The sequence below is a fragment of the Nerophis lumbriciformis genome, linkage group LG26 (genome assembly GCF_033978685.3).
Source record: "Nerophis lumbriciformis linkage group LG26, RoL_Nlum_v2.1, whole genome shotgun sequence".
In the NCBI taxonomy this organism is placed as follows: Eukaryota; Metazoa; Chordata; class Actinopteri; order Syngnathiformes; family Syngnathidae; genus Nerophis; species Nerophis lumbriciformis.
Genome location: NC_084573.2, coordinates 9,693,570 through 9,717,174, shown reverse-complemented (window position 1 = coordinate 9,717,174; position 23,605 = coordinate 9,693,570). Strand labels below are relative to the sequence as shown.

The following is a 23,605-nucleotide window of genomic DNA, read 5'->3' as shown; positions in this document are numbered from 1 at the left end:
TAGAATCATCATACTGATGTGATTATATGCATCAAGTGTTCATTCAAGGCTAAGGCAAAATATCGAGATATATATCATGTATCGCAATATGGCCTTAAAATATCGCAATATTAAAAAAAGGCCATATCGCCCAGCCCTAGTTCAATGATGCCATTTCTGTTTGTCATGTATATTTTTGTCTATTTTGTGTTTATCCTTGAATAAACAGGTCAGTTTCTTGTTACCAACTATTGTGTATTATTCAAACTCCCCTAATTCAGCTGGCTAGTTGTTATCAAGAGTACTAAACCCCTTTTCAACATGATTCTGACAACTAAGTAGGCTAAATAACTTTAAACTTTAATACATGCTCGGATAGGCCATTATCGGTCAGTATCGGTATCGGATCGGAAGTGCAAAAACAATATCGGTATCGGATCGGAAGTGCAAAAACCTGGATCGGGACATCCCTATTCAGGAGACACAATAGATTTTGAAGACTTTTCAAAATTGTATTTAAGACATTTTAAGAACATTTTGGAGATTTTAAGGCCTTAAATTAAAATGATTGGATTTAAGACTTTTTAAGACCCCGCGGATACCCTGTTAAAGACAAAAGTATGCGTATGCGTCTGGACAAGAGGCCTAAACGCAGAGATAAGTATGCGTTGATGAAGTATCGGTGTTCGTGTGGACTTGGCCTAAGTTTTCAGCTTGGTGAAGCTAAGCTACAAGTGACATAAATAGCAACAATAACCTGGCAGGGCCCAGCTTTACCTTGTCATCTGCGCCTGGAGAAGACGCTGCAGTCCACAGGCCATGTTGGCATGCGGCAACTGTGGCCATTAGGACTCCTTGTGTCAGCAGGAGTCCTCTCTCAGAGCGGCGCGTATGTCGCTTTCCAGCTGGTCGGCGGGGGGCCGCCAATCCGGGTCTGAGGCCAGCATGTGCAAAAGCAGGGCGCATGTTGCCGGGCCGGGAGGCGGTGGCAGCGGGGTTGCTCTTTTGGACTTGATGGGGATACACAGCTGGAGGTCGGCGTTCTCCCACAAAGCCTCGCCCAGCGGCATCAACCGGCGCCCCTTGCACACGTACGCACCTACGGGGAATAAGGAGGAACATGACTTACACAGTAAACACAGCCGAGCCATTTAAGACCAGCGGTGTCAAACATACGGCCCGCGGGCCTGATCACGTTAGACAAGTTTTCTAAGTAGAAAAATGAGCTGCAAATTTGAATGAAAGAAACTGCTGTTCTAAATGTGTCCACTGGATGTCGCAATAGCAATTATGTTAGGCAACTAGGGCTGGGCGATTTATCGATATACTCGATATATCGCGGGCTGGTCTCTGTGCGATATAGAAAATGACTATATCGTGATATTCGAGTATACAGTACGTTCTCACGCAGTTGCTTTTAGCTGCGGGCATTACACTGCATGCGTTTCCCACTCTTTCTTGTCTCTCTATCTCACAGAGACTTAAAACAAGCGCACCTTCTTACACACGTCACATGTGCAACGTCACACGCTCCCACGGAGCAGACAGGTAGCGGTGCGGGTGGTAATACGAGAGAAAGAAGGTGCGAATCTGGTAACAAATGAAGGAAGAATTAATTCCCAAGAAAAACAGCACGGGGTCCATCGTCTGGCGGTGGTTTGGCTTCAAGCGGGAAGATGTTGAACAATTATGCGGCAAAAGCGTTGCCACAAAAAGTAGCACCACTGCTAACGTAGCATCATTTGAAAAGTCACCTACTAGAGAATAAGGAGTGCTTGAAACACCGCTTGTCAACATCTCCGTTCGGTGCCACACCAACAAAATGCCGAAGCAACTATTTCCACATCAACACCGTATGAAAAAAAATAGTCAACAACAGAAGGAGATAACGTCCGCAGGAACCTACCACATAGCGAAGGACATATACTATTTGATTTCCTATTATGCAACTCATTTTTATTTGACACTTATTGAAATATCTTGTGACATCATGCACAAAAGTGCACTTTATTTGTTTTAAACTATTGTAGTGGCGTTCTGTACAAAAAGTACACTTTAATTTAGTGTTGTTTTGATATGTCATCTTAGTGACATCATGCACTAATACCTTGTTTTAAAATGTCTCTGACAATCTTGCACTTTCTGTTTTGGAAATGACATGAATGTTTGTGCCACTGCTTAATAACTGTTTAATAAATACAGTTTTGGTCAATTGACTTAGTTGTGATTTCCCTCTCTGCATGAAAGTTTAAAATAAGCATATATTAATGCAGTATGAACAAGAATGTTTTAATGTAGACACATAGAATCATCATACTGCTGTGATTGTATGCATCAAGTGTTCATTCAAGGCTAAGGCAAAATATCGAGATATATATCGTGTATCGTGATATGGCTTAAAAATATTGAGATATTAATATAAGGTCATATCGCCCAGCCCTATAGGCAACAAACAGTTTAGAATGGGACTAAGCAAGTATGCCAAGTAAAAGGTACCGTATTTTTCGGACTATAAGTCGCAGTTTTTTTCATAGTTTGGGGGTGCGACTTATACTCGGGAGCGCCTTATGTGTGAAATTATTAACACATTACCGTAAAATATCAAATAGTATTATTTAGCTCATTCACGTAAGAGACTAGACGTATAAGATTTCATGGGATTTAGCGATTAGGAGTGACAGATTGTTTGGTAAACGTATAGCATGTTCTATATGTTATAGTTATTTGAATGACTCTTACCATAATATGTTACGTTAACATACCAGGCACGTTCTCAGTTGGTTATTTATGCCTCATATAACGTACACTTATTCAGCCTGTTGTTCACTATTCTTTCTTTATTTTAAATTGCCTTTCAAATGTCTATTTTTGGTGTTGGGTTTTATCAAATACATTTCCCCCAAAAATGCGACTTGTACTCCAGTGCGACTTATATATGTTTTTTTCCTTCTTTGTTATGCATTTTCGGCCGGTGCGACTTATACTCCGGAGCGCCTTATACTCCGAAAAATACTGTACACAGTAAAGCGTGGCTGCGGCTCCTCTCCCTCGACCCAAAAGAATAAATGAAGGTGCTGTTTTACCACCTGTGCTTCCAACACGTTGTGCGTTGGCACCCTCAAAAAGGAGAGAAGTGGACGCAGAGTGTAACTCGACCCTCTTCAATAGTTTCTACTTTCGTTTGTACGTTTTTTTGTTGAGTTGGCACAGGATTAATATGTGGAAATGACAAATTAGGTCATGGATACCTCGAATACTTTTTATCTATTATTTATTTTGTTAAATCCCAGATAGGCTGTGACTTAAAGGGGAACTGCACTTGTTTTGGAATGTTGCCTATTGTTCACAATCATTATGAGAGACAAGACAAAAGTTTATTTTTTTTGCATTCTAACATCGAAAATGGGCTCGTTCTAAGTGCTGCTAATGGTAGCAATCAGTTCTACCTCAAAATCACTTTAAAAATGCATTCAAAAACCGTTAATACTTCATTTACATTCTGTAACCTGTATAATAACCAAGTTGTAGCAACATTGTTATTGTAAGAGTGAACACTGAGGAACTCTTTCTAGCGTAGTAACACATCGGCATGCTATTGTATTAGCTGTAAAAGCCAACTACAAAAAGAGATAAGCTAGCTTCTACGTCAACATGAAACGCAATTGAGTTTGTAATGCACAACACTGTGATAGAACACCAATCTGTACTGTGTGAAAAACGAACATATTACAGTATCTGTAAAGTATTATTGCATAGCCAGACAGCCTATGTACTGTAGTTGTAATAACACGCAAGACGTGTTTCATGATCAATATTAAAGTGACTCACTCGATGGACAGTTGTCTGTTTGGTCCAGCTATCCGGGGGACAGGGTTTTTTCTCGGTTTATTTGGGTAAGCACTCCATTTATGTCGAAATAGCTTGGCTCCAAATTTCACATTTATAGCGCCAAAGTCACTTTCACCTCAATTTCTCGGCTTCCGTCTGCTCCAACGTCTCACTTTTCCTTCGTGTTTGCTTCTATAAGCAGCAGTTCATCCACAGTAAAATCAGCTTCAAAAATATACATTTGTAAATCTTCATTTGTCCAAAAATAGTTGTCTATCCAAGCCTGTCATGATTACAACACACTCGCATTTGTTTCCGGAAGTTGGAACACGCATTTGATGCCGGAAGTAAGTTGCTATGGAAACGGAAAAATAAATCAGTCAATGATTAAAATTACCAAAATAAGGTAAATATTGTACATATTACACATTGCTATGAAGGTGTCTGTTACTACATTATATATATACTTGGTGTGTATATTGTACATATTGTTATGAAGGTGTCAGCTACTACTACATATATATATATATATATATATATATATATATAATATATATATATATATATATATATATATACACACACACACACACACACACACTATATTATATATATATATACACACTCGCAGTGTGTATATTGTACATATTACATATTGTTATAAAGGTGTCGGTTACTACATTATGTAAGCGGTAGAAAATGGATGGATATACACACACACACACACACACACACACACACACACACACACACACACACACACACACACACACACACACACACACACACACACACACACACACACACACACACACACACACACACACACACACACACACACACACACTTGCAGTGTGTATATTGTACATATTGCTATGTTCTATTTTTGGCCAAAGTAAAACAAAGAAGACGATACACAGTTGTCTTTACTTTTAAGTTATCATACCAAGATATCAAGCCCACTAGGAAATATATTTTCCTCCATGTGGCCCCTGATCTAAAATGAGTTTGACACTCCTGATCTCGGCAATGTCACTTAGTTTATGTCCACCGTCCTTGAAAGGGCTGGCTCATGTCGACATAACCCAAAAAATAAGGTTAAATGGCCGAAAATAAATCATTTCTCTACCTCTGGGGGTTTGTTGACAGTTTTCCTCCATTTGTGCAAGTTTAGTAAGATCAAAGTTAAGCTGTGGCTTGACTAAGATGTGCATGTGATGTTTGTGCACGAGCGCTACAAACAAGGTGTTCTGAAATCTGAACAACAATCGGAATCCAATTTACAATAAAGTATATCTATTATGCCTCCCAAAAAAGTTGGTATACTATGTTTTAAACCATGATAATATAATACATATGCAAAACAGTGGATTCAAGCATATTTGCTATTCAGCATTCAGTCTCCCGCCAATGCACATATTTTTGTTAAAAACAAAAAATAATTTTCATGTAACTCCTTTTTCTGGACCAAGAATCTCTATTTATATTTATTTGTATATTTACATAATTTTTCCCACTGTAAAATTGAGCCACTTTGTTCGCAGAATACACATCCTATTGCCAGTTAGTGAGTAAGAACGTACGTGTGTGCATATGTACAGTACAGCATACATGTACCACATAAGGACTTGACATGCAAGATGGAGACATGTTTCTATGGCAACAGACTTTCAGTTCATCCGGCCTTTAAGCGTGCAGCCAAGTGAATGCAACCAAATACCGGTAGTTAATATCATTAATGTGCTTAAAAACAAAGCTTTAAAAAAATTTATTAAAAATGATGTAAACCAAGTAAATACATGTTTTTTTTTGTTTGTTTTTTTAAATGCAACAGTATGTAACATAAATAATTAAAATGAATACAGTGTCGTTAATACATCCCCAGGCCGCATATTTGCAGTTCAGCATTTGCAATGTAGGAAATTTGCGGATTTTTGATTAAAAATGATTAAAAGCAGAAACACAGACAATGCATTTTGGATCGAGGACACACCCTAATGCAGTATTTCTCAATTATTTTCTGTCATTGCCACCAAGGACAACAAATGCTGAAAAACAACTGAGAACCTGATCACATGAATTTACTTAGATATCAAGCTACAGTAGTTGTTGACTACAACTTATTCAGCTTAAGGATACTATACTGTATATCCTCATTACCGACACTACTGTAGCAATGGTAAACCAACGAGCTATGTACAGTAATAGAAGTGGAAATCTGTGGGCACCACACCATTCCAATACGATTCAGGGTAAAGTATTATTATTATTAGAGATGTCTGATAATGGCTTTTTTGCCGATATCCGATATTGTCCAACTCTTAATTACCGATTCCGATATCAACTGATACCGATATATACAGTCGTGGAATTAACACATTATTATGCCTAATTTTGTTGTGATGCCCCACTGGATGCATTAAACAATGTAACAAGGTTTTCCAAAATAAATCAACTCGAGTTATGGGAAAAAAAATGCCAACATGGCACTGCCATATTTATTATTGAAGTCACAAAGTGCATTTTTTTTTTTAACATGCCTCAAAACAGCAGCTTGGAATTTTGGACATGCTCTCCCTGAGAGAGCATGAGGAGGTTGAGGTGGGCGGGGTTGAGGGGGGCGGGATTTTGGGTAGGAGGTAGCGGGGGGGTGTACATTGTAGCGTCCCGGAAGAGTTAGTGCTGCAAGGGGTTCTGGGTATTTGTTCTGTTGTGTTTATGTTGTGTTACGGTGCGGATGTTCTCCCGAAATGTGTTTGTCATTCTTGTTTGGTGTGGGTTCACAGTGTGGCGCATATTTGTAACAGTGTTAAAGTTGTTTATACAGCCACCCTCAGTGTGACCTGTATGGCTGTTGACCAAGTATGCGATGCATTCACTTGTGTGTAAGAAAAGCAGTACATATTATGTGACTGGGCCGGCACGCAAAGGAAGTGCCTTTAAGGGTTATTGGCGCTCTGTATTCCTCCCTACGTCCGCGTACATAGCGGCGTTTTAAAAAGTCATAAATTTTACTTTTTGAAACAGATACCGATAATTTCCGATATTACATTTGAAAGCATTTATCGGCCGATAATATCAGCAGTCCGATATTATCGGACATCCCTAATTATTATATTTTATAAATGTACTATATTTCATTAATAGTATGCCCAAAAGGCTCCTCCTTTGGCTACTGCGTCATTTCATATTTTTTCTGAATGCTATAGATATACAGTATATATGGAAGACAAGATATGTGAGAACAGTAGCTAAGTGATGAAATAAATAAACGACCCTACTCGGCAAGCAGGCATCTTTGATTAAAATGTTCTTGCCTCCTAAAACTATGGAATGTTCAGACACTTTGGCCCCAGTCGCCATAAACGTGCGGCTCAAAGATGTGTGTCGTCTATCTCAGTGTTTTTCAACCACTGTGCCGCGGCACACTAGTGTGCCGTGAGATACAGTCTGGTGTGCCGTGGGAGATTATCTAATTACACATATTTGGGTTAAAAATATTTTTTGAAAACCAGTAATTATAGTCTGCAAATGATGTGTTGTTGTTGAGTGTCGGTGCTGTCCAGAGCTCAGAGTAACCGTGTAATACTCTTCCATATCAGTAGGTGGCAGCCGGTAGCTAATTGCTTTGTAAAGGCAGGTAAAGAGGTGTCTTATGCTTAAACCAAAAATAAACAAAAAGGTGAGTGCCGCTAAGAAAAGGCATTGAAGCTTAGGGAAGGCTATGCAGAACGAAAGTAAAACGGAACTGGCTACAAAGTAAACCAAAACAGAATGCTGGACGACAGCAAAGACTTACTGTGGAGCAATGACGGCGTCCACAATGTACATCCGAACATGACATGACTATCAACAATGTCCCCACAAAGAAGGATAAAAACAACTGAAATATTCTTGATTGCTAAAACAAAGTAGATGCGGGAAATATAAGACATGAAACTGCTACAGGAAAATACCAAAAAAAGAGAAAAAGCCACCAAAATAGGAGCGCAAGACAAGAACTCAAACACTACACACAGGAAAACAGCAAAAAAGTCCAAATAAGTCAGGGGGTGATGTGACAGGTGGTGACAGTACACCTACTTTGAGACAAGAGCTATAGTGATGCATGCTTGGTTATGGTTTAAATTCATATCCAACAATTGCGACAACTTTTTACTGTCAACTGAGTTTATGATTTCTGTTGGTGGTGTGCCTCCGGATTTTTTCAACGCAAAAAATGTGCCTTGGCTCAAAAAAGGTTGAAAAACACTGCTCTATCTACTCGTTCATGTGTGGCTAAACGTGTTGCCAGTCGGCGGCCGCACTGTAGAAATATTATTATCTCTCCTGACTTATTCATCTCTTCTTAGCTACTTACTCTCTGCCGTAATGCAGTTTATGTTGGACTTCTGTTGAACGTACAAAGCATGTATTTTTTTCTTTCACTACTTCATATTTAAGCTAGCTTAGTGCCGCGGTTAGCGTGTTCTCTTCTTTCCCCCTCCGTGTGTGCCCACAAAATCTGCGAACTGCCTTTAATTGATATATGTAAATATTCGATTATCAGCATCGTCCATGTTCCAATCTTGATGGATGGAAAATCCATCTCTATGATGTTTCCTCATATATCTTGGTCAGCCTGGTGAATAATTTGAGCATTGCTGCCTCCTCGCTGGAGGTTTGTGTGTTTGAAAACACTGCACTAACGCATGCAAGAACTGGACATTTTTGCCACAATCCTATTACCGCAAATTATGGAATATAGGACGCTACTTTTTTCCTAGGCTTTGAACCCTACGGTTTATAAAACGGTGTGGCTAATTTATGGATTTTCTTCACTAATGGCAGGCTATAAAGTGAATAGTTTAATAAAAAACAAAACAAGCAAAGACACTAAATAGGTGTTTTATGGTTTGTGCTTTTGCGCCATCTTTTGGACGAGTTCGCTCACTGCAGGTTTTTATGGCAGTACATCTGTGACACGCGAGCATTTAAAGCGGAGGCATGATGTCGGACATCTGGAGGAAGGATGCATCTCAACCTCGGTAAGATTTTTAGGTTGTTTTGTGCCGCGTTTGCTAACAAGTGTGAGACGAAGTTGTGTGAAAAACAACTTAATAATAGTTAACTAAATAACTATCAGTTAGCCAAAGTCAGCCAGCTGAACTTTGTCTACATCAATTCAAGTACTTTTTAAAGCAGCGTGAATTTGCAATGCCGTAAAAAAAAAAAAAAGTAGTAAAATAACATTGAAAAAAACGCGCACACAAACACACACAAAGAGAGCCAGGCACCAATGTGGAGGTATCATAAGATTAAACATACAATCTATTATACAGGTAACATTTTAAGAATGAATCAAATATATACCGTATTTTTCGGACTATAAGTCGCTCCGGAGTATATGTCGCACCGGCCGAAAATGCACAATAAAGAAGGGGAAAAAACATATATACGTCGCTCTGGAGTATAAGTCGCATTTTTGGGGGAAATTTATTTGATAAAACCCAACACCAAGAATAGACATTTGAAAAGCAATTTAAAATAAATAAAGAATAGTGAACAACAGGCTGAATAAGTGTACGCCATATGACGCACAAATAACCAACTGAGAACGTGCCTGGTATGTTAACACAACACATCATGGCAAGAGTCATTCAAATAACTATAACATATAGAACATGCTATACATTTACCAAACAATCTGTCACTCCCGATCGCTAAATCCCATGAAACCTTCCTCCCCGGTGTCGCCTCTGGTATGTCCTTTCTTTCTGCTGCTCGATTGCCGTTCTCTGCTGCATATTTCACTACGTCCAGCTTGTAATCTGCAGTACCGTATTTTTCGGACTATAAATCGCAGTTTTTTTTCATAGTGCGGCCGGGCGTGCGACTTATACTCAGGAGCGACTTATGTGTGAAATTATTAACACATTACCGTAAAATATCAAATAATATTATTTAGCTCATTCACGTACGAGACTAGACGTATAAGATTTCATGGGATTTAGCGATTAGGAGTGACAGATTGTTTGGTAAACATATAGCATGTTCTATATGTTATAGTTATTTGAATGACTCTTACCATAATATGTTACGTTAACATATCAGGCACGTTCTCAGTTGGTTATTTATGCCTCATATAACGTACACTTACTCAGCCTGTTGTTCACTATTCTTTATTTATTTTAAATTGCCTTTCAAATGTCTATTCTTGGTGTTGGGTTTTATCAAATACATTTCCCCAAAAAATGCGACTTATACTCCAAGGCGACTTATGTTTTTTTCCTTCTTTATTATGCATTTTCGGCCGGTGCGCCTTATACTCCGAAAAATACGGTAATTCTACACATTTGAGTCTGGTAGAGTGCTAAAACAGCCAAGAGTTAATCAATATACCAGTGTGCAGATTTTTAAACATCACAAAATGATTTTCTTTTTGAGGAAGTTAGATTTTGTGTTTTGTCGTTTGTTTTCTTTGCTGCTATTTTACTTGTTTTTTAATACATAGACAATGTTAATTGTTTTTTAGCACTTTGCCTTTCCTTTCTTTTAAAAATAGACAACATTTTATTCGTCATGATAAATGTAACAGCTGAATGAGCAGCACAGTTACAGTATAAATAAATATTTATGAATGAATGAGTTATCTTTGTTGTTAGTAAGCACATGCATAAAATAACTGAAGCTGCATTTGGAAGTCGAGGGAAAGATTAGAGCCATTAAATGTGTACGCTTTATTATCAGACAAAACGTTAAGATAATCGATGACTAATCGACATCTAAAATAATGGCTAGTTGCATGCTAACTTGCAACAATATGATCCTCACCCAGTTGCTGAGTGGAATAAGTGTGTGAGTCAAAGAAAGTATATTCCTCCGGCTGCTACTCACATGATCAAACAAGGAGATTCGTGATCCGCGAAATTCCATTTGGCTTCTTTTTGCGGGGAAGCTACTGAACCCCCACCCACCCACTCATAAGCATTTTCATCCAGCCTCGTCAGAGCATCAATGACTCGGGCACTTAACTCTGGGGGAAAACGGTTGACATCACCGCCACCAGCGGCTCGGTTCTGGCCACAGCCATTTTTCCTGAAGGAAATGAGACATTTGTGGAATAAGCATTTCATTATGAAGCGGGCCGCACAATCTCGTGGATTCAAACGCCGCCACACACATGAGAACATGATTGACTTTCATTTCAAGTTGACCTGCATCAGCTTCTTATTCATCTTCATTAATGTTGCATTTAGGAAATGGTTCTCACGCGGCTTGTGGGGAGATGGACACACACACGGTCGTCTTGAATGAAAAGGAACAGAGACGCTTTCATTCCCTTTTCAAAATCATCTCGCTGCCACTTACATTTACGATTAATCAGCCACGCTTGACGAACGTATGATGTATGGTATCTGACACTTTTAATACGTGCCACTTAATGGAGTCCCTTTTGACCTCCACGTCAGGACTCCTCCTGTCATGCTAAACTCCAACTCAACATACCGTCGGGTGTACTTTTGGATCAGAGGTGTACAAGGGAGGCATTGACAAAGTGTTGTTGGCTCACCCAGCTGTTCCTGGGTGGTTCCTTCCTCCAAGAAGGTGATTCTCTCCAGGACGGCCCAGAACATCACGCCCAGCGAGAAGATGTCTGCCTGGGCCGAGTAGGGCAGTCCCCCCCACACCTCTGGAGCCATGTAGAAGTCTGAGCCGCAGGTCGAGGAGAAATGCTTCATGGTCATATCACCATCCAGCATGCCTTCACTCATCTTGCTCAGACCAAAGTCTGCCACCTACATAAACAAAAAAACGAAATACTTGTCGGTGTTGTTCCAAGACCCCCTGCGAAAAGTGAAAAACCATGAAATCATTTTGATAGGTCTAAGTGGGGTTCTCAATATTTTTGGAGCTCGCCAGCTGAGCAGTGGCAAGATCCAATGACATGGTCCAAATATGATCCTTTATTTACTGCACATCTTAATCTAGCTATGCCAGAGTCATGTCATGACAATTGGATGTCCTTCCACTAGATGGCGGAAGGTACGTAATCGTAACCTTGCATCACACAACCTCTGCTGCCAATGTATACAACCTTGGTGTTTACACAATTATGGCAAAGAGAAGAATTGCGATTGTTTCTGACTGACATTGACATCACAATCTCAGCAGAAATCTCTCACCCTCTTTATGGTGAGTTCCAGCTCCTCCCGTCCGGTCGGAGGTTCCAAGATGCAGAACATCTCGGCATAGGAACAGCTTTGTTCCAGCCACAGCTATTCGTTTTAACAAATTATATTTATTAATTCATGGTAGTTTTATCTTACGGTATTTTATTAACTTTTACTCTGACTCTTTATATTGTTCGTGTGATTTGTCCTTTCTTCTTTTCGTGGTCCTGGTTCCAGGCAGCCTGTTGAGTACTTTGTCATTTTGTGATATATATATATATATATATATATATATATATATATATATATATATATATATATATATATATATATATATATATATATATATATATATATATATATATATATATATATATATATATATATATATATATATATATATATATATATATAATTTTAAGTACAACTGGATGTGCATATATATATACATATATATATATATATATATATATATATATATATATATATATATATATATATATATATATACATACACATATATATACATCCAATTGTACTTATTATATATATATATATATATATATATATATATATATATATATATATATTTATAATTTTAAGTACAACTGGATGTACACACACACACACACACACACACACACACACACGTGTGTGTGTGTGTATATATATATATATATATATATATATATATATATATATATATAATTTTAAGTACAACTGGATAAAAAAATAGTAACGAATAAACAGGTAAAACAAACTAAAACAGCAATATGAAAAAATAAAATTGTTTAAAAAAAAAAAAAAACTTTTACACTTTTGTTACTACCATACAGTGCGTGCTTTTGGTGTCAAATATAAAATTTAATAAAATCAATCAATCAATCAATCAATGTTTATTTATATAGCCCTAAATCACAAGTGTCTCAAAGGGCTGCACAAGCCACAACGACATCCTCGGAACAAAGCCCACATAATGTTAACTAAATGCAAAAATCCTCACATTTATTATTAGGTATTTTAGGTCAAAGCATATTTTTTTAAATAAATGTATCAATAAGTGCTTTAAGTACATTATACTTGTTGAAGGTACTTTTTGAAACATTTATTTTATTAGCGCAGTCAGACTGGATGTGGCGCAAGGCGCTATTATTGTGAAGGCGGGATGTACGCTGCTGTTCTGAGCTTGACGAGTAACAAGAAAAATTGAGGCTGTTAAAAAAAGCGACTCTCAGGTGGCAACTGCTGTTTGTACATTGACGTTACATCCGTGATGTCGTTCACAACACAACAGATGAGATGCGTTGTGTGTGTATGATTGTTTGTACATTGATGTTACATGCATGATGTTGTTCACAACAACACAACAGATGAGATGTGTTGTGTGTGCATGATTGTTTGTACATTGATGTTACATCAGGATGTCGTTCACAACAACACAACAGATGAGATGTGTTGTGTGTGTATGATTGTTTGTACATTGATATTACATGCATGATGTCGTTCACAACAACACAACAGATGAGATGTGTTGTGTGTGCATGATTGTTTGTACATTGATGTTACATGCATGATGTCGTTCACAACAACACAACAGATGAGATGTGTTGTGTGTGCATGATTGTTTGTACATTGATGTTACATCCAGGATGTCGTTCACAACAACACAACAGATGAGATGTGTTGTGTGTGTATGATTGTTCTTTCTAGCCTTAGCTTCCTACTTTCAAGTGTCCGTGTGCACATGGTTTATTTCAGGACGTGTCGGGGATAAATGAGTGTACAGAACATATTTTCCCAAACAAATGTTTCTTATCTTCACAATAACATTCACTCACATTTATGTCAATTCCTCTGCTATTATTTCGCGTTTATCAGCAGATTCTGCTTCATTGGCCGACTCTGTGATTCCGTCTTCAGTTACGTCAGCATGGAAATTATATCGCTTTTTTTCGTTGAGTTGAGTGATTATTGATTATGCGTACTAGCTCTGTGTCAAAAAGTAGCAACCAGGGTGACACCCCCAAACTTCTAGTAGACATGCTCACTAATGCGCTCACTCATCTGGTGCCACAGGAACCTCTTGGAGCTCAATCTGTCAAAGACCAAGGAGCTGGTCATTGACTTTGGGAGGTCGAGTCCAAGGTCACAACCTATTGTGATCGAGGGAGTCGAGGTACAGACCGTGGACTCATTCAAGTACCTCGGGGTGTGGGTGGACAATAAGCTGGACTGGACTGTTAACACGGACCATTTGTACAGGAAAGGACAGAGCAGGCTGTACTTCCTGAGGCTGCGCTCCTTCAATATCTGTAAAAAACTATTGTGGATGTACTACCAGTCTGTGGTTGCCAGTGTTATGTACTACATCGTAGTGTGCTGGGGGTGCAGTACATCTAAGGACAGCTCCAGACTGGAGAAACTAATCAGGCGTGGCGGTTCTACGATCGGAATAAAACTGGACTCACTGGTGACGGTGGCAGAGAAGAGGACTGTGGAAAAACTAGTGAGCATCATGGATGATGCCAGTCACCCTCTGCATACCGTTATCAGTAGCCAGAGGAGCCTGTTCAGTGCTAGACTGCTTCATCCCAAGTGCAAGACTAATAGACTAAAAAACTCCTTTGTCCCACACGCCATTAGACTGTACAACAAATTTTCGACACACGGACACGACAGAGAAAACAGTTTTCGTCATCATTGTTCAAATATTATAACGTCTGTCGAGACGCTTATCTCCGTTCGGTGCCACACGCCCACACCATCAAAATGCCGAGGCAAAAATTTCCAGATCAACACCGTATGAAAAAATTAGTGATTTTTTTAGTTGTGATTTCCTTCTCTGCATGAAAGTTTAAAAGTAGCATATATTAATGCAGTATGAAGAAGAATGTTTTAATGTAGACATGCAAGCCTTGAAAGAAAATGTTGAAAATCAAGACTACATTTCCTGCAAATGGATGCATTTCTACCCTATATTTTAACTTTAGATTTATTCTCATATCAAACTCTTTTGGCTGTCTTTTTGACACTTACATCCAGCGCCCCCCTCCACACCCTGGATTATAAATAATGTAAATAATTCAATGTGATTATCTTGTGTGATGACTGTATTATGATGATAGTATATATCTGATAGTATATATCTGTATCATGAATCAATTTAAGTGGATCCCGACTTAAACAAGTTGAAAAACTTATTCGGGTGTTACCATTTAGTGGTCAATTGTATGGAATATGTACTTCACTGTGCAACCTACTAATAAAAGTCTCAATCAATCAATCAAAACACATAGAATCATCATACTGCTGTGATTATATGCATCAAGTGTTCATTCAAGGCTAAGGCAAAATATCGAGATATATATCGTGTATCGCAATATGGCCTTAAAATATCGCAATATTAAAAAAAGGCCATATCGCCCAGCCCTTGTTTCAATGATGCCATTTCTGTTTGTCATGTATAATTTTGTCTATTTTGTGTTTATCCTTGAATAAACAGGTCAGTTTCTTGTTACCAACCATTGTGTATTATTCAAACTCACCTAATTCAACTGGCTAGTTATCAAGAGTACTAAAACCCTTTTCAACATGATTCTGACAACTAAGTAGACTAAATAACTTTAAACTTTAATACATGCTCAGATAGGCCAGTATCGTATCGGTATCAGATCGGAAGTGCAAAAACAATATCGGTATCGGATCGGAAGTGCAAAAACCTGAATCGGGACATCCCTAATCTATCTATCTATCTTATCAATTACACCGTCACAAGCTCAGGAATTTACATGAGTTGTTTTTTCCCCATTATAATATTTTAAAGATTGTGAGAAACCAACATGGAAATTGAGATTATTGCCAAGCCCTATTTGCTGGTATGCTTTTTTTCAACCTTTGGTCATTCTGACTGCTGGATGTTGATCAAGCCATTGATGCAAATGTAGGACCTACCTTAAAAACAGGGCCGTTTGGTTTGATGCTGACGAGCACGTTGTCAGGCTTCAGGTCTCGATGGATGATACCCAGGTGATGCAGGAAGGCCACAGCACTGCTGAGCTGCTGCACCACATCGTGGTTCCGCTGGGCGTCAGGTGGTCTGGACAGCAGGTAGTGATTCAAGTCTCCTCCGTCACAGTACTCCATCACGAGCCAAAGGGCGGAGTAACTCAGGGGCTGCTCGTCTTCCCTCCAAGACGACCTCTTCCTGGGTCTGTTTGGAGGCTTTTGTGGTGTTGAAGCGTTTGATGGGAGAGTGTTGGTCCTGTCTTGAAGTCTGGACTCAGACTCGGCTCTCCGTCCAGAGTTAGACCGGGAACCTGTCTCCTGTCCGTGTGGCAATGTCCCCACAACAGTCCCTTTCAGCACACTTTCCACTAGATGCAGAGGCAGCTTGCCCTTTTTCAGAGGTTTCAAACTTCTCCTCCCGGTCTGCAGGAGGCAGCTGTGCAACACGATGATATTTGCATGGTTCTGGGCTGTGGCTCTCATGGCCCACAACTCCTGCAAGTAGAGTTCTATGCATTCTGCGTTCTTGCAGGACAGACGCTTCACAGCCACCCGCTGTCCTGTTTTGGCTATATGGCCCTCAAAGACAACGCCATAGCTACCACGCCCGACCTCCTTTTCTAAAGTGTACAACTCCTCCATCTCTCGAAGGAGCTGCGCCTGCTGGCAAAGGGCAACTCGTTAGTAAACCACTAACACAAGAGTAGGAATTACTCACACACATTAGTTAATACTAGGGGTGTAACGGTACGTGTATTTGTATTGAACTGTTTCGGTATGGGGGTTTCGGTTCGGTTCGGAGGTGTACCGAACGAGTTTCCACACGGACATATTAAGTAGCGTAGCGCACGTTGTGTAAACAATGCACACCGAGGCACAATACACGGCATGCTAGCAGCTAACGGGCTACAATAGACGATACGTCCTCTTTTCACCGGACATGTCCTCTTTTCCGGAGCTGTCAGGGCGGAGTTTCTTAAATGCCTCAAATGTCCGGCATTTTGAGTTAGGGTTGCGTGTATTTTCAATGTACGTTCAGGGTTAAGAAGGGGTTAAAAACAAAACAAATTGTGCGCGCAGCAGCATTGGTGAGGGAGGGGCAGAGACAGAGAGAGAGAGAGAGTTATGATAAACGCGCATGCATCGCCAGGCTCTGCTTTTTATCCATAGATTTATCACATTTAATTTTTTATTATCTATAGCAGGGGTGTCAAAAGTGTGCCCCAAAAGCCATTTGCGGCCCACAGCTAATGTTTTAAAGGCTCACGGCACATTCTAAAAATACTATTAAAATAAACAAAAGTGAAATAAAAAAGCTTAAAGGTTAAATGTAATTTAGAAAAAGTTGCAAAGTTGACTAATAAACCAAAGCTGTTTTTTTTTTCTTTCAAACTGTCATTGCTCAAAACATAATATTGAATCAAAATCAATGTTATTATGAATTAGTGACCTATCCAAGGTTCCCATTACTTCACATCAAATATTCTAAGAAAAATATTTTTGGTGGAAGATTTTGCAAATTTGGTAAATAAATAACCCAAAAATGTATATTTTGTTTAAAGATGTCCGATAATATTCGCCTGCCGATATTATCGGGCGATAAATGCTTTAAAATGTAATATCGGAAATTATCGGTATCGTTTTAATTTTTTTTATCGGTATCGGTATCGTTTTTTTTTTTTTTTTTTTTAAATTAAATCAACATAAAAAACACAAGATACACTTACAATTAGTGCAGCAACCCAAAAAAACTCCCTCCCCCATTTACACTCATTCACACAAAAGGGTTGTTTCCTTCTGTTATTAATATTCTGGTTCCTACATTATATATCAATATATATCAATACAGTCTGCAGGGATACAGTCCGTAAGCACACATGATTGTGCGTGCTGCTGGTCCACTAATAGTACTAACCTTTAACAGTTAATTTTACTCATTTTCATTAATTACTAGTTTCTATGTAACTGTTTTTATATTGTTTTACTTTCTTTTTTATTCAAGAAAATGTTTTTAATCTTATTTTATTTAATTTTTTTAATTTTTATAAAAGGACCTTATCTTCACCATACCTGGTTGTCCAAATTAGACATAATAATGTGTTAATTCCACGACTGTATATATCGGTATCGGTATCAGTAATTAAAGAGTTGGACAATATCGGAATATCAGATATTGGCAAAAAGCCATTTTCGGACATCCCTAATTTTGTTGTTTTCTTACTGTACCGAAAATGAACCGAACCGTGACTTCTATACCGAGGTACGTACCGAGCCGAACTTTTTGTGTACCGTTACACCCCTAGTTAATACATCATATTGTTTGGATGCAAAATGATGCCCTATGCTTGCGTTGTTTCAGGCCGGACGAATCGTTCAAATCGCGAAAAGGATAAAAGTTTCTTCAGAGTTCCTTGAGAAGTAATCAAGAATGGCGGAAGAGCGCAAGATTTTATGAAACGACGACAAGAAAAGTAGCACGTATTCGAGTCTAAGGGAGCAGAGCCGCAGAATGCACAAGTTCGCAGTGAACACTTCGTTAAAGGTTTTTTTTTATATACTTTTATTGTTCAGTGTTTAATTATTATTTTGATATTATTTGTATTTCTTAAACACAGGTTTGCTACAAGTGTTTGAAAAGCACCGACACCGCGAAAAAGAAAGCAAGTCTAAGCAAAACCTAAGGCCCCGTTTACACTAAGCTGTCTAAGGTTGTCCTGGGTAAATCCCACTTAACCTTATCCATACACACAATGGTCGTTTAAGACCCCTTCCCCCCTCCGTCAGCTGGCGCGACGCGACCTAATACGCATGCGCGGAAAATGCGCACATCATAGTCACCTTTGTGTGCAAGTTCTTAAATTTAACTTATCTGAACAATATCCAGTGTTGTGGTATTTCAATTAACGGGAATCCCGTGTGCTGTGGGGCCCTATTGTAGTGAATCATACCTGAGCCAAAAATAATAAAATCTTTATTGGACACGAAAGTACACAATGTGATAAAGAACATTTGACAACAATCCATCTATCTAGATATTTGGTCAGGACACTCCTCACTCTTTTGCCTTCACTTTCATTGTCCATTCGTTTTTGGTGACTTTATATACTCTGGACCTAGATGTTGAGTCCGCGACATACATGGCGGACAATAACTGATACAGTCCGCTTTGCCAGTCCAAAAGCATTCGCCGTTTTCCGTAGTCTTCCCTCGACGGCCAGGTAATACAAAGCACACGCTATCTTTTATTATCACATCCACGGGAGCCCGCATTCTCGTTGACTCTCCTTCGACAAATTTTTTCGTAAGTAGAATCACAGCTGACCTGGACATTCGAAAGGTCTCTTGCTGTCTGAAAAGTGTTGTATCCCAAATAGCTGCAATCGCTTTCTCTTAAGGTATTCATGTGTGATTTCCACAAGCGTCTGTACAGACGGAAGGAGAAATACGGGAATGTTTGGATGACTCGCCTCCATATTTCCAGTGGTTAGTTCCGAGTAACAAAACGACTTTATTATGAAGCTGGCTGTGACGCGTTCTTTCTGGCGTCACTTCCTCTCCGAATTCAGTTTGTAAACGATCAATGAGTCCATACAAAGCTAAGAGCCGGAGATTCAAGAAATACATTGTCCGAGGAGGGGAACCTTAAACGCTGGTTTAGGGGCGGAAACGGGGTTTAAGCTAAATAATTATTCGTTTAAGGGGTTATCCGGCTTAGTGTAGACATAGCCTAAAATATATATTTTTTTTTTTACCAAAGGCAACAATCATAAATGACTCTTTCAGCACATACACAATGTTGACATCTATCGTTATATTTTGATTAAAAAATCATAAATAAATCTTTCGGCACATAAAATGTTGACATCTATAGTTATTTTGATAAACAATTATACATAAATCTTTCAGCACATACACAATTTTGACATCTATAGTTATGTTGATAAAGACAGGAAAACACACTATTTAAACTTTATATAATGTGTAGTTAGTAACACATACAACAAGTGTGTCAATAATGTAAATGAAAAGTTTTAACCAAAAAAAACACTCCATAAACTAGATATGTGTAGTTAATAACGTTCACAACATGTGTCAATAATGTAAATAGGACGTTTTAAAACACTACTTAAACTAGATATAATGTGTAGTTAGTAACATTTACAACACGTGTCAATAATGTACCGTAAATAGGACGTTTTAAACAAAAACACACTACTTAAACTAGATATAATGTGTAGTTAGTAACATTTACAAGTGTGTCAATAATGTAAATAAGACGTTTTAAACAAAAACACACTACTTAAACTAGATATGTGTAGTTAGTAACATTTACAACATGTGTGTCAATAATGTAAATAGGACGTTTTAAACAAAAACACACTACTTAAACTAGATATAATGTATAATTAGTGACATTTACAACATGTGTGTCAATAATGTAAATAGGACGTTTTAAACAAAAACACTATTTAAACTAGATATAATGTGTAGTTAGTAACATTTACAACACGTGTGTCAATAATGTAAATAGGACGTTTTAAACAAAAACACACTATTTAAACTAGATATAACGTGTAGTTGGTAACATTTACAACACGTGTGTCAATAATGTAAATAGGACGTTTTAAACAAAAACACTACTTAAACTAGATATAATGTGTAGTTAGTAACATTTACAACACGTGTGTCAATAATGTAAATAGGACGTTTTAAACAAAAACACACTAAACTAGATATAATGTGTAGTTAGTAACATTTACAACAAGTGTGTCAATAATGTAAATAGGACGTTTTAAACAAAAACACTACTTAAACTAGATATAATGTGTAGTTAGTAACATTTACAACACGTGTGTCAATAATGTAAATAGGACGTTTTAAACAAAAACACACTAAACTAGATATAATGTGTAGTTAGTAACATTTACAACACGTGTGTCAATAACGTAAATAGGACGTTTTAAACAAAAACACACTACTTAAACTAGATATAATGTGTAGTTAGTAACATTTACAACACGTGTGTCAATAATGTAAATAGGACGTTTTAAACAAAAACACTACTTAAACTAGATATAATGTGTAGTTGGTAACATTTACAACATGTGTGTCAATAATGTAAATGGGAAGTTTTAAACAAAAACACTACTTAAACTAGATATAATGTGTAGTTAGTAACATTTACAACAAGTGTGTCAAAAATGTAAATAGGACGTTTTAAACAAAAACACAACTTAAACTAGATATAATGTGTAGTTAGTAACATTTACAACACGTGTTTCAATAATGTAAATGGGAAGTTTTAAACAAAAACACTACTTAAACTAGATATAATGTGTAGTTAGTAACATTTACAACATGTGTGTCAATGTAAATAGGAAGTTTTAAACAAAAACACCACTTAAACTAGATATAACGTGTAGTTAGTAACATTTACAACAAGTGTGTCAATAATGTAAATAGGACGTTTTAAACAAAAACACTACTTAAACTAGATATAATGTGTAGTTAGTAACATTTACAACACGTGTGTCAATAATGTAAATAGGACGTTTTAAACAAAAACACACTAAACTAGATATAATGTGTAGTTAGTAACATTTACAACACGTGTGTCAATAACGTAAATAGGACGTTTTAAACAAAAACACACTACTTAAACTAGATATAATGTGTAGTTAGTAACATTTACAACACGTGTGTCAATAATGTAAATAGGACGTTTTAAACAAAAACACTACTTAAACTAGATATAATGTGTAGTTAGTGACATTTACAACACGTGTGTCAATAATGTAAATAGGACATTTTAAACAAAAACACTACTTAAACTAGATATAATGTGCAGTTAGTAACATTTTTAATTTACAACACGTGTGTCAATAATGTAAATAGGATGTTTTAAACAAAAACACACTACTTAAACTAGATATAATGTGTAGTTAGTAACACACACAACAAGTGTGTCAATAATGTAAATACAAAGTTTTAAACAAAAACACACTATTTAAACTAGATATAATGTGTAGTTGGTAACATTTACAAGTGTGTCAATAATGTAAATAGGACGTTTTAAACAAAAACACCACTTAAACTAGATATAATGTGTAGTTAGTAACACATACAACATGTGTGTCAATAATGTAAATAGGACGTTTTAAACAAAAACACTACTTAAACTAGATATAATGTGTAGTTAGTAACACACACAACAAGTGTGTCAATAATGTAAATACAAAGTTTTAAACAAAAACACACTATTTAAACTAGATATAATGTGTAGTTAGTAACATTTACAACATGTGTGTCAATAATGTAAATAGGACGTTTTAAACAAAAACACACTACTTAAACTAGATATAATGTGTAGTTAGTGACATTTACAACACGTGTGTCAATAATGTAAATAGGACGTTTTAAACAAAAACACTACTTAAACTAGATATAATGTGTAGTTAGTAACATTAACAACACGTGTGTCAATAATGTAAATACAAAGTTTTAAACAAAAACACTACTTAAACTAGATATAATGTGTAGTTAGTAACATTAACAACACATGTGTCAATAATGTAAATACAAAGTTTTAAACAAAAACACTACTTAAACTAGATATAATGTGTAGTTAGTGACATTTACAACATGTGTGTCATGGATGTAAATAGGACGTTTTAAACAAAAACACTATTTAAACTAGATAAAATGTGTAGTTAGTAACATTTACAACACGTGTGTCAATAATGTAAATAGGACGTTTTAAACAAAAACACACTATTTAAACTAGATATAATGTGTAGTTGGTAACATTTACAAGTGTGTCAATAATGTAAATAGGACGTTTTAAACAAAAACACCACTTAAACTAGATATAATGTGTAGTTAGTAACACATACAACATGTGTGTCAATAATGTAAATAGGACGTTTTAAACAAAAACACTACTTAAACTAGATATAATGTGTAGTTAGTAACATACTCTTTAAAACTAAAACCAGATGTCAGTCTGTAGTTTAGACACGACGTGACTGGTATTAGCGTCTTGCAATACAACAACGACACTTCTTTCATTTCAAACATACCTTTAAAGTTCCAAAGTTAGCACCAAAAAAAAGTGTCTCTAATCACAAACGGCGTCGCATTAAAGCAGTTTTGCTGCGTATTTCCGACAAGGAAAACAAAACAAAATGACGACGGCTTACTTCTGTATTCAGTGTGTCCCGCTCTGGGTGAAACGCGGCTTTTGATTGGCTGGAAAAAGTTAAGCGTGTGTTGTGATTGGTCGTTCTTGAAGAAGTAGGCGGGATTTGATTCGAATATTTTGGACACGTTTCCGGTGAAGGAAGTTTTCTGACAGCAATAATTTATGAAGTTTTGACAAACAAGTATCGATCAAATGTATGTTTTGAAAATGTCGGCGTATCCGTTTTTGTTGTTATTTATTGAACAATTGAACACACAAATAGTACATATTTACTGACAAATTAAGAGACTCCCAATATATTACACTATTTCAAATAATAACGAGGTTTAATATTTAAATTCTATATATAAACTATTTTTAATCAAGTACATATACAATACAAATAGACAAAAAACAAGTAAATATACACAATAAAAAATAAATAAATAAATAAAACACA

At 37.1% G+C, this 23,605-nt stretch overlaps 1 protein-coding gene across 5 annotated transcripts in view; it reads right to left on the bottom strand.

Annotated features, from left to right (window-relative positions):
* Window positions 1-23,176, bottom strand: part of LOC133623582 (serine/threonine-protein kinase pdik1l-B) — a 51,745-nt gene extending 28,569 nt beyond the window's left edge. For 2 of the 5 annotated variants that reach the window (XM_072916251.1, XM_061986802.2), the window contains exons 1-4: window positions 23,045-23,176; window positions 15,912-16,628; window positions 11,360-11,585; window positions 757-1,078 (exon numbers count right to left, since the gene is read on the bottom strand). In XM_072916251.1, coding sequence (XP_072772352.1) covers window positions 840-1,078; window positions 11,360-11,585; window positions 15,912-16,607 — 1,161 coding nt within the window. In that variant the 5' untranslated portion in view covers window positions 16,608-16,628; window positions 23,045-23,176 and the 3' untranslated portion in view covers window positions 757-839. Of the gene's footprint in view, window positions 1-756; window positions 1,079-10,559; window positions 11,095-11,359; window positions 11,586-15,911; window positions 16,629-23,044 lie in introns of those variants that run through there. The other 3 variants (XM_061986805.2, XM_061986803.2, XM_061986804.2) reach the window with 3 other exon arrangements.
* Window positions 23,177-23,605: the final 429 nt, after the last annotated feature.